The sequence below is a fragment of the Cyprinodon variegatus genome, unplaced genomic scaffold, assembly GCF_000732505.1.
Source record: "Cyprinodon variegatus isolate N-32 unplaced genomic scaffold, C_variegatus-1.0 Scaffold311, whole genome shotgun sequence".
NCBI lineage: Eukaryota > Metazoa > Chordata > Actinopteri > Cyprinodontiformes > Cyprinodontidae > Cyprinodon > Cyprinodon variegatus.
The window spans coordinates 167,995-179,855 of record NW_015150764.1 but is presented as its reverse complement, the minus strand read 5'-3'; the positions used below and the strand labels follow the sequence as shown (position 1 = coordinate 179,855).

Genomic DNA, 11,861 nt, shown 5'->3' with positions numbered 1-11,861 from the left:
GCGCATATAAAACCCAGCGAGGCGCCCCTCCCGGACAAAGTGAGGTCCAGTCTGACCGGAGGAGCGCTCTGTATGGATTGTAGCGCACTTCAGCATCATCATCCTTTAACTGAGTGTTAGGATACGGGACATCTGTGGCCGCTCCTCGCTTCTCAGTAAGAGACATTTATCTTTTAAAACTACGTGGGGGGGTCACGTTTATGCAATCGATGCATAAACATGACGCAGTTTTCTGTTTACATTTCTTAAAAGGGAAACAATTTCATGCAGATACAAAATAAGTAGACATTTTGGGATTTTAAAGATGAAAATCAAGTGAACTATTAGTAATTTCGAGGAATATACCGCAAAGATAACGTTTACGTCACAGCGGACTGATGTCATCTTATAAAACCTTTATTGATGTGATTAGCTGTGAATAGGGCTGTGCGATTTCGTGCGATTGTGAACTTTCTGCATGTACATTCAGATCTATAATCAGCGTCACTGATCGCTGTGGGTCATATGAAGCAGCATCACAGTGCATCACTGCGCCCAGCGGGCCGGAAGCTGGATAGCTGGTTGCCATGGTAATAAGAGGGCTTGCCCCCGCTCGGGACAGCTGCCAAGAGACCACACCCTTGCATCTCCACTGCTTATGCTGCAGATTTTATTTGGACTATATGGGAAAAGATCAATTGAAAGGATTTAAATGGAAAGTAAAAAAACATTTCTATCTCACAATATTGCATTGATTACAATTCCTCACTTTCAATTGTATCATTAGAGCTGTTTTAGTGTGATTTTATTTGATTAAATAATGCAAAGCCGAGGATAATTCTCAATGGAAATAACTTTTTTAAATTAATTTTCAAAAACAAAATGATAACTAAAAAATCTACAAAATCCATTGCGACCATTAACCTTCCAAAGTCAATAAATTAGCAGTATGTTTCCATGTGACAATGTATTGCAGTACAACAACAGCTGTTCTGGTCTGAGGAGAGGTTTCAGCACTGTATCTGTATGCTGAAACATGGAGGGGGCATTATCATAGTGTGGGAAAACGATTAACATGGAAAGAAAATCTGGTACACTTTAATGAGAAGGATGAAGTTAATAATGGAAAATTGTAAATGGTTGTCCTGTGTTGAACATCGATGTACGGAAGAGGATTAGGGCACTGAAAAAATAAAAAAAAAGTTAACTGATTTCTACATTTTATTTCAGTATAATATGACAAAAAGTCAGAAATCTGACTTTAATCTCAGAATTCTGACTTTTGTCTCACAAAGAACAGTCAGAATTCTGAGGAAAAAGTCTGAATTCTGAGATTAAAGTCAGAATTTGGAGAAAAAAGTCAGAATTCTGAGATTAAAATTCATCATTCCCAAATTAAACTGAAATAAAATTTAAAAATCAGTCAACTTTTTTTTATTTTTTCAGTGTCCCAAATCCTCTTCCGTATCTATTTGTAGAAATGGCCCTGTACTATTTTAGATAAACCTGAATCAAACTAAGAATGTATAGCAGTGTTATTTTTGTCCCCATACAATTTTTCTTTTTGAAGACAATTCACAATAATTTTTCAAGTAAAAGTAGTAGAAACACATCCCACAGCTCATAGGACCACCAAAGTTACAGCCAATAAAACTAAAATAGAGTTTGTAAAGCAAGAAGTTACAGATGCAGTTTAGAAAAATGTACAAATACAGCTGTACAAATACAGTGCATTTTTAGAGGGGCTTAATATTAAAATTGTATCTGTAAGAAATGCTTTTCGGTTGGTCATTCTTAAAAATTTGCAATACACTCATAAAAATATTTCACCCAAATTTTAAAATGTGTGTAATTTTATTTCATAACAAATGCCCATTAACTGTGTTTTGATAATTTTAACAGAAACCTATTAAGCTTACATGATGCATATTCATTTCTATAATAGAGCTCATTTAGTTGAAATACATAATCATCAGGTTTATGTATTTAGTATTAAAAAAGTACAGTTACTCAAATGTAATACTATGAGTGTATTTATTTCCAATGTATAAAATGTATTGTTTGAATTACATAAAGGTTAATTATTATTATGCAATTCAAACAAATAAACTTAATGTATTTTAATATTAATTCTCGATACATTAACCCGATACATTTCAAATAGATAAGCTATGTTAAAATAGTGATTATGCATTGTGTAAGGTTTATTGAAAGGTTTGTGTAAAAATTATCTAAAAAAAATAAATAAAAAAAAAGTAAATGGGAATTTTTTTAAATAATAAAATTACATAAATCTTAAAATTTGCCTGCAATATTTAGTAAATTTTGTGGTTTAACCAAATCAAGTGTGTAAAACATTTGAAAAGCTTTTGAAAAACATTTGCAAGTCAGTGTGTGAGAGACATGAAGTGAGTTTGCTTCGTTAATTCTGATTTAACTCTGTCTGTGACATCTTATCCCTTCAGGAGAGCCACCATCCCCACATTGTTCACTATAGATTCAAAGGAGACCTGCCATGGCGAACCGAGGGCCCAGTTACGGACTGAGCCGGGAGGTGCAGGAAAAGATTGAACAGAAGTATGATCCGGACCTGGAGCAGCGCCTGGTAGACTGGATAGTTGCACAGTGTGGAGGAAACCTGGAGAAACCGCAGCCGGGCAAGCAGAACTTCCAGAAATGGCTGATGGACGGAACGGTGAGTGGCTGCAGCCCCTCATCGCCTAAAATAGAAATACTTTGAATTATTAAGATGCAATATAAAGCACTGACAGCGTTTGAATGGCTGCCACAAGATGGCGAATTTATGTACCCAGTTATGTTTTAACCTTAGATTAATAGTTTTGCCCTCAAGTTAGAGATCTAAAATCAGTTTTAAATCTCTAACCTTTATCAGTTTGTAATTATTTTCCTATCTAAAGGCTGAACGTGAAGTTGGGTTAAAAAAATATGTTAAAATTTAAATACCTTATTATTTCTTTTGTTTTGTTACAACCATTCAGTAATTCTGGGCTTCCTGAAGACGAACATTACATTTCTTATTAAGACTTAATTTTCAGTAGTATAAAACAGACCCAACTGCATTGTGCAAAGCAGAGCAGCTGAGGATGCTGACAAAAACAAAAAATTCTTAGGCACCCACTGAAGCAAATAACAAGAAAGAAAATGTCAATTTCTGCACAGAAAAAGCAAAGCTTTAGATAAAATGTCTCTTACAATTTGATTATGTTAATAGTATTATTTTTTATTAGAGGGTCTTTTTCTGTACTTTTCAGGTTTAGAAGCCAAGTAAGGGTCAATCTGTGCTCCCTCTTGAGGAGAGTGGTCTATTCTAGGAGATATCTTAAATCTGTGGCTCCAAAGGAAGCAACTGTAAAAACTGAAGCACATGTTTACTCTGAATTAGACGTCATTAGACATCCAGTAGCTACTGAGTGCATCATAATGGCTTAGTGCAGAGGTTGTGTTCATAGGATGACTAAGCCAGATCTCTCTCCTCCATCTGTACCAGATTCTCTGTCGACTCATCAACAGTCTTTATCCACGGGGCAAAGAACCCATTAAAAAAATCCCTGAGACCCAGATGGCCTTTAAACAAATGGAGAAGATCTCCCAGTTCCTGCAAGCGGCAGAAGCTTATGGAGTCACCACCACAGATATTTTTCAAACTGTGGACCTCTGGGAAGGTAAGGAGATCTTAGAAACCTTTTTACCTCTTAGTCTGTCCCCCTAGAACTCTGCATATCCACTAGTAGATACCTGTTAAAATAAGATAACTTTATTGTCCATCACACTGTCTGAGACTAGGATATGAATTCGACATCTGGCAGTGATTGGTACATGAAACACATAGTTTAGAAGGTATATCTATCTGCTGCAAAATGGATGGATGGATGGATGGATGGATGGATGGATGGATGGATGGATGGATGGATGGATGGATGGATGGATGGATGGAGGGAGGGAAGTGGAGCCCCAAATTAAACTTGTCTTCCCAGGGCCGTCCTGTTTTTAGCTCCATCCATCTTTCTAAGACCTCTCAGTAGCTTTCGTGTCCCTTTTGAAGAAAAGCATGATGCTGCCATCACCGTATCCCACCATTGGGATGGTGTGTTCAATTCTTTGAGGCCTTCACATAATAGCTGTATGAGTTCTGAGTCTACGCACTGGTTAGCTGACCTACAAAGGTAATGTTTGCATTGCATCTTTTTTAGGGGTGACAGAATAAAACGGACTGAATATAAATGCATGAAACATTTTCAGACCCATGTTTGTAAAAAAAAACTGAAAATTTGGGATTTGTTTTTTTATATAAATAGGTATAACATACACAAACTCATCTCCTGTATTCTTAATATGAAGTTAGATATATTTTAAATTTAGAAAAGCCTACTACAAATTATTATTCAAGAACAAATTCATTCTTATAATCTATGGACCCCCCTAAGATAACCCTAAACCCTGGCCCTCCCCATTAATAAAAGTCTATTTCCACCACTGCTCATCTACAAACCTTTGTCCACATGTTTGCTGGTTATAGGCAAAGATATGGCAGCGGTGCAAAGGACCCTGATGGCCCTGGGGAGTTTGGCCGTCACAAAGGACGATGGCCAATACAAAGGTGACCGAGACTGGTTCCACAGGTATGGGAAGCTACTCAAAAAGCCTCAAAAACCAACCTTCAGGTCCCTAACATGTACCTTGCTTCTTTCTGGTTGTGCATGCTGCAGGAAAGCCCAGGGGTACCGGCGAGAGTTCTCCCAAGAGCAGCTGCGCCAAGGACAGAGTTTGATCGGCCTGCAAATGGGCAGCAACCGCGGTGCTTCCCAGGCTGGCATGACGGGCTACGGTATGCATCGTCAGATTATGTAGACCCCCCCTACACCACTTGATCTCAGACTTTCTTTTCTACTAATTCCACAAATGCTGTAGCCCTAAGCTTTGCCACATTTCCCGTTTTAACCTCAACTTCCCTAGAAATGCTGCTTCTGCTCGAGAGTTTTCCTTCACTCCGTAATAAAATGATGTCATCTGTACTAGAGCTTTATGTCTTAATGCTTCCTCTATACTGCTCCTGTTTTATTCCCTTTTTTCCCTCCATATTATACTTTTGGCTACCGGTAATCAATGTGTATTTTTTTTATTCATGGAGTCTTAAAAGAATTTTAAATACAATAAAAGCCATCTGTACTGTACAGTTGTTTACAGAGATACATAAACTGACTGTTAAGGCATGCTGTATGTATTGGTATTTATATATTTCCTAAATTCTGGCGATTGTAGAATATTCTGTTCCTGTGTTGTTATTTTGCCTTAGTCCTAGCAAGGCTCAATATGTGATGATGTCTCTGCTATCTTGTCTGAACCAAATCAGCCTCACGTTGTGCCTGGTTATGGGGCTTCAAAGGCTGAGTCCTTGATCTGCTTGTATTAAATTAAAGATGGGCGCCATTTGTTCTGAGCCATGCCCTCATTTATTATCTGTTACATATTTGTTTAACCTGTGTCTAAAATGTGCACGGTGTAACATGTGAATGTGCAGTAGCCAACACGTATGACAATAAAGGGTTGATGGTCCCGGGTAAACCTGTCGCTTGAATGTGTGCTGTTTATGTGTGAAACGTTTGTATTTTAGACATATATTTATATTTAGAGGTGTGTCAGAAGTATTACTGGAATGATAAAATATAAGATATATTTTTTCTCATTTTTGAGATGGAGTGAAATCTGTGTGCTCAAAGTTAGCATTGAGTGATGTTTGTCTCTTATCTTGGCTTTATGTTCCAGCTCCTCCCTTGCTGCCACCCTTATTGTCTCTCCTCTCTATGCACAATCTAATAAAGCCTCTACAGTACAGCGTAATAATTTGGATGTTGTTTTTTATTTAAGCCAGAGTAACAGTAACCCTTTGTTAGCAGCACGAGTGTGAAATTAAATCTCTCTATTTTCTTTTTATGATGTTATAGGCTTATTTTCCCTATGATGAAGGTGGAGGATGACAATCATTTCAGTGAGAAATCACAGGGATCAGTTGCCAGGCTAGTTCAGGCTTTATATGTAAAACTGATCAAATGACAGGTTTCCATTAATGGGACCGTTCCTTAATAAATTTTTGTATATTTAAGTCTAATTTGAAGACACCTATTGTAAATACGATCCAAAGAACCCCAAGAGCTTCAGGAGGCAACAACAATCACCTACTTGACCCTTGGAATTAAATCAGTTAATGGAAATCTTTTTTGGTTAATTCATACGTCAATATATTTTTTAAACAACAGGGAACATACTTGTTAGTTCAGGGATAAATGCAAGGAAAAGGTTAAAGTTTCTTTAGGTTATTATTATATAGGTTAGAATCTCAAGTAGAGCGCAATTCAATCCAGGGGTGCTTTTAGGATGGTAAAGTATTGGAGTCTGTAGCCCAGTCCCCAAAACGTTACATTTTCATAAGATAATGGCACAGTTTTAAATTCTCAATGGAGATAAAACAGGACATAGCGTACTAGTTGTTTGCCTTGGCTTGAATTAAAATATAAAGAAAAATATAAATTGTGATTTAAACCAAAGAATGTTTACAATAATTTTACCATTTTTTTTTTTTTATTATTTGAAGTGAAGGATGAAGATAACCCGAGTTTAGGATCGGAGGAAAAAATAACTTTTAAGAAGTAGAGCATTATGCATTTTAGGATATCTAAAATAAAAAACAATCCAGTGTTTTGCTGGTTCTTTTTGACAAAAGTTGTTTTTTAACTCAGAAAAACAATGTTTATTTTGGGTCAAATGAGTTTTACATCTAAGGGAAATGGTGAGATTTAAGGTGAAAAAATATTGCTCAGATAGGAGAATGTGTTTAATCTTGGATGAAAGCCGTAGAGAAAACAACAAAGTAGAAAAGATTGAACATCTTGGAGAAAAAAAAAAAAAAAAACTCCTCTATAATGAGACATGTATTATTATGAGTCATTTGCAACCTGTTAAGCCTGCATATGCCTAGTGATTGGAATCCATGTTTACCAACCAGCAGGGCAGCAAAACTGAGCATAGAGCCAGAGCTACAATGGTGTGGTTTATTTCAAACTACAGTATATGGTGTTTAGGTATGGCCATGCAAAAGTCCAGACCACGTCAAATGGGAAATCTATGGAAAGACATAAAACTGATTCATTAAAGCTTTTCTGAATGATGTGAAATAATGTCAGCCTAGAGGTATACCCCTGAAACTAGCAGCTGTGAAGGCAACAATGGTGGTTCAAGTATTGGCCCACAAAACAAATACAGGCTATACTTTTTACATTTCAAATGTAAAAAAACTTTGAAAAAAATGATTCTCTTCTTTACTTGAACCTTTTTTGCTGCCCTATTTAATGCCATTGAGAAATTAATGTTTTTGTCTTTCAAAATAAAACGAGAACATTTTTCAGTTTCTGAATACTTCTGCCAAATCTATAAACACTGGACGTATATTCGGATACAAAGTCATTGGAAGGATGTGTGAATAAAAAGAAAGAGACTGGAAAAGGCCTGAGACCAATGTAATAAAAAACAACAGCTGGTAATTGAGATTTTGAACCCAGCTGTTCATATTTAAAAGCCACTAAACCAATCCATGCCATCTGATATTCTTGTTGCTCCTCTTTTAAATTACACTCATGAAACAAAGCATGCATATTAGCATTGGACAACTAAGCAGAGTCTAATCAGATGTGGATCATTAAACTAAAAGGCTACTGCTCTTTGACATAAAGGTCATTTGATATATCTGATTGTGTTTCATAGTGCAGTAAATAAACCCTGTATCTGCCAATGAGATATCAAAGCATGTAACTATATGCCCAAGTTGAATGTCTTGTTTTGCACAGACAGGCAGCTCAAGTGGAACAATGCGGTTCTGTTTACCTTCCTATTCTCAGACGCTGTGACTCTGGGCTTATTATTAGCCTCAGCTGGACTAGACAAGCATCTGAAGGGCTAGAGGCCATGCATAACTGATGGAGCAGAGTCAATGACTAAACAAGTGAGCCAGTGAGAATGCTCTGAGAAATATGTTAAGCTTTCTCCAGACTGTGAATCTTTGGCTCCTGCTATGAACTTGTCTACTGTTGCATGGGGTTTGACTGAAAGTCCTGATACTGACAGTGTGCATTGACTGAGAGTCTGTAAGTCTGAGCGTTTAGTATGCAAAATGTTGCAGATAAGCTTAAGGGTTGCGCTCCTGCTCCTGCTCTTGGTTGTCAGATGCATTGCAGAGGAATCAACACCGTCTAAAGGTTGCGTTTGCGGGTATCCTGGAATACCGGGCGATCCCGGTCACAACGGTTTACCAGGCAGAGATGGCAGAGACGGACTCAGAGGGGACAAAGGAGAACAAGGTGGGTTGGGAAGAAGACTTAGGAAGATTTAACATGTTTATTAGATTAAAATATTCATTCAGATGAGGGTCATTTGTCAGATTAAAAATACATTCAGCAAAGTTTAACCAGGAGTTAAACGTATTCTAATTTTCATTAAGCTCAGATATCAGGATTACATTATATATATATATATATATTTTTTATTTTTTTTGTGTGTCATATTCAAATGTTAAATTTCATGTTTTCATTACCTTGAACTGGAATATCATTATAATCAAGAATAATCAGGGTGACTAATTTGTGTTTTATTCAGGGAACTTGGTTGCAGATATATTCAATTTTTTTATAATAACATTTTATGAATATGGTTGCATATTTAAAAACCCTTTTAAATTGTTGTTTCATGTGAAGGTGAAATTGGCCCTTCAGGACCAGCTGGTGTTGGAGGCCTAAAGGGAGACAAAGGCGACACTGGTATGTATCTTGAAAATAACAGCCTGTTAAAAAAAAAAAAACAACAAAAAAAAACAAACATGTCTGTTAGTGTTATTTTATTTGCTTACTTTAAAGCATTACATTGAAATTAAGAAAAAAAAAGTAATCATACCCCACTGATGAAAATTATTTTTAAATGATTTTGTAGAAGAACAAAAATTGTTAATGGTTTTCAGCAGTGTTTAGTTGTAATCACCTAAAAATTAGTTATTCTTGTAACGGGACCATAAAAAAAGAAAAAAAAACAGTTGCTCCCACTAACTTTGCAGATTTTGTTAATCAAACTTACGCAATTCTAGTAAAATAAACTAGTCTTTGTTATGACTCTTGATTTTTCTTTCACTCTTATTATGTTTGGTAACTGTATACTCGTTCTCTATAGGTACAAGTGGTGCTACTGGGTCTAAAGGAAAAAAAGGAGATAATGGTGAGAGGGGACCTCCTGGGAAAATGGGCCCCCAAGGAATACAGGGACCATATGGGCCAAAGGGAAGTAAAGGGGATCTTGGCCTGCCAGGACCCCAAGGACCTAAAGGAGATGTAGGGTCTCCAGGACCACATGGTCCAAAGGGGGAAGTTGGTCTTCGAGGTGACAGAGGTATTCAGGGGCCACTGGGACCCCCTGGCAAACCAGGCCCTAAGGGAGAAATGGGTGTTCCGGGTCACAAGGGCAACATTGGTTACCGTGGAGAAAGAGGTGCCCGGGGTGAAAAGGGTGAGGGGGGTGAAAAAGGTGAGTCTCCTGTCATCCCCAAAAGTGCCTTTTCCGTGGGACTAACAGCCCGTAGTAAACTTCCACCAGCTAATACGCCCATCAGGTTTGACAAGATCATTTACAACCAGCAAAATCACTACGACCCACAGTCTGGGAGATTCACCTGCCCCGTGGCAGGCGCCTACTTCTTCACCTACCACATCACCGTCTTCTCCAGAAATGTGAAAGTGGCCCTAATGAAAAATGGGGCCAAAATCATCCACACCATGGACAATTACCAGGCCAGCGAGGACCAGGCAGCAGGGGGCGCTGTGCTGCACTTGGATGTGGGGGACAGAGTGTGGCTGCAGGTGGTTGGAGGAGAGCTATTTAATGGGCTATTTGCTGATGAAGATGATGACACTACTTTCTCTGGGTTTATAATCTTTGGAGCTTAATTAAAGCTATTTGATAGGAGTTGGAAAATCTCCGATAGTATAAAACAGATATGTCTCATTTTAAGGAAATAAATGTTGAATCTTTATATATATGTGAATAAAAACAGGCAATTCAACAATATTCTTGGGGAACTCCTATAATAATTCAGTCTATAGTTAATTTATAGTTCAGAAATAAATCAATTTATACAAAATCTGATTAGAATTAAATTTAACCATTTAAATTGTCGTGTAAAGATGCCACTTCAGATGCAGATTGCGTTTTCTGATATTTGCATTGCGCGGTCTATGATTTTAAACCAGAAGGAACTACTTATTCAATATATTTTATTGAATAAGCAGTAGGATTTCCTTTGTTGTACCTCAGAATATAACTTGCTTAAAAAAGAATAATAAAAAAATTACATATATATATATATATACTGTATATATATATGTGTGTTTGTGTGTATATATTTAAAAATGGCTTTTGCAATGAAATGCTTCTAAAGGTAAGGTAAAGGTTGGGGTCAAACCGAACAATGAGTTATTTACTAATATACCTCATATTTTTTCTGTAACAGTGGGACAGAGATCCTCCATAAAATCAGAAAAGTATAAAACAGAACTTATAAAATCAGTAAGATAATCCCCAAAATTCAAACCTTTAACTTTGTTTTAGTCTTTTTTTTGTAACTCTTATTACTCTGCATTGTTATGATGCTTCAAGCACAAGAGGGCACCCTGCAAGAAAAGTATTTAGACTCCACCAAAAATATATCAGGCTTGTGGGTAGATTAACCGCGTGCTGCATTTTTAACCAAACTGGGCAACAATGTTGCAAGAAATGCACAAAGGTGATTTTTTTTTTTTTTTTTTTATTCTGAACAAATTTTTTTGAGATAAGTCACATTCTGTTTCCAAACCCTGGAAACCAAAACAGAGCAGGTTGGGAAGCAAAGCATTAGGCTGTTTGTAGATGATGAAATGAAACTCATAAGGAACAGAACATGCTGATGGTGAGAAGATTATTAATGGTCTATGCTTACATAAGTTTGGATTTGATTTATCTATTAAATGAACAGGACAATTGTTCTTTTTCTGTATGGAAAACCTTTGAATAAAATCTGTAACGTGTCACCAGACTGAAGTTAAGGTCTTCACTCCTTTATTGGTCTATTAATCTAACATATTGATATGTAAGTTAGATCATTAGATAATAGTGAAGAAAATGCAAGAAGAAGGCTGCAATGAGTTATAATTATAGCATCCACTCCCTCCCCACACACACACACACCCCAACCCACAAAAGAAAAAAGCAAAAAAAAGAAAATTAAACAGTCTGACAGGTTTAAACAAAAGGTACATTCCTCTTTCTGCTTCCCAGTCCAAACACATACTGCCCCTGATGATGCTCTCTAAAAGAAAAAACAAAAAAAACTCTTTTAGGCAATACAATTATTATAGTGTTCTTTTAAATGCCATAATTGTTGTTGTTTTCTTTTAACCCTTTTTAATTCATTCAAAATTAACTGCTCTTTCCAATATTTTGCAATTAGTTTACTTTTGCTGATAAAGTAGTGCATAATAACCACTTTAGCAATCCAATGCCATTGTTAATGTAGGAAGAACTTCTGTTTTATCAATTTCAAAAAGAATATCAATAATAACTAGACATCAGCTCTTAAACTAAACTCTTTTGAGGTATTTTGATGCTCTTACTATAATTGCCAAACCTAAAGCACATGTAGGTGTACTGGGCATTAAACGGAAATGGTAAATGGATGGGAAAATAGGCAGGTTTACTACTAAAATCTAAAAGTAATGAGGGAACAACAAACAGGGGTGCACAGAAGATTTGTACATACTGTATGAGTATTTGTATATAAGATGTATGTAGACAGA

The 11,861-nt window shown here is 36.6% G+C and overlaps 2 protein-coding genes across 2 annotated transcripts; both read left to right on the top strand.

Annotated features, from left to right (window-relative positions):
• On the top strand, window positions 1–5,830 carry tagln3 (transgelin 3). Its single transcript, XM_015384370.1, has 5 exons — window positions 1–155; window positions 2,445–2,674; window positions 3,488–3,662; window positions 4,517–4,619; window positions 4,707–5,830. Exons 2-5 carry the CDS (start codon window positions 2,495–2,497, stop codon window positions 4,846–4,848), a joined length of 600 nt encoding a protein of 199 aa, XP_015239856.1. The 5' UTR covers window positions 1–155; window positions 2,445–2,494; the 3' UTR covers window positions 4,849–5,830.
• Window positions 5,831–7,987: 2,157 nt separating this feature from the next.
• Window positions 7,988–10,348, top strand: LOC107090800 (complement C1q and tumor necrosis factor-related protein 9A-like). The gene is made up of 3 exons (XM_015384376.1): window positions 7,988–8,348; window positions 8,742–8,804; window positions 9,208–10,348. The coding sequence occupies exons 1-3, from the start codon at window positions 8,162–8,164 to the stop codon at window positions 9,975–9,977; spliced, it is 1,020 nt and encodes a 339-aa protein (XP_015239862.1). The 5' UTR covers window positions 7,988–8,161; the 3' UTR covers window positions 9,978–10,348.
• The last annotated feature ends 1,513 nt before the right edge of the window (window positions 10,349–11,861 follow it).

Bases quoted from the DNA above. Each gene is read 5' to 3' on its own strand.
- tagln3 (XM_015384370.1), top strand. From the start codon at position 2,495: ATGGCGAACCGAGGGCCCAGTTACGGACTGAGCCGGGAGGTGCAGGAA. The intron at 3,663-4,516 runs GTAAGGAGATCT...TGCTGGTTATAG, and splicing joins AACTGTGGACCTCTGGGAAG to GCAAAGATATGGCAGCGGTG. The intron at 4,620-4,706 runs GTATGGGAAGCT...TGCATGCTGCAG, and splicing joins GACCGAGACTGGTTCCACAG to GAAAGCCCAGGGGTACCGGC.
- LOC107090800 (XM_015384376.1), top strand. From the start codon at position 8,162: ATGTTGCAGATAAGCTTAAGGGTTGCGCTCCTGCTCCTGCTCTTGGTT. The intron at 8,349-8,741 runs GTGGGTTGGGAA...TTTCATGTGAAG, and splicing joins AGGGGACAAAGGAGAACAAG to GTGAAATTGGCCCTTCAGGA. The intron at 8,805-9,207 runs GTATGTATCTTG...CGTTCTCTATAG, and splicing joins GGGAGACAAAGGCGACACTG to GTACAAGTGGTGCTACTGGG.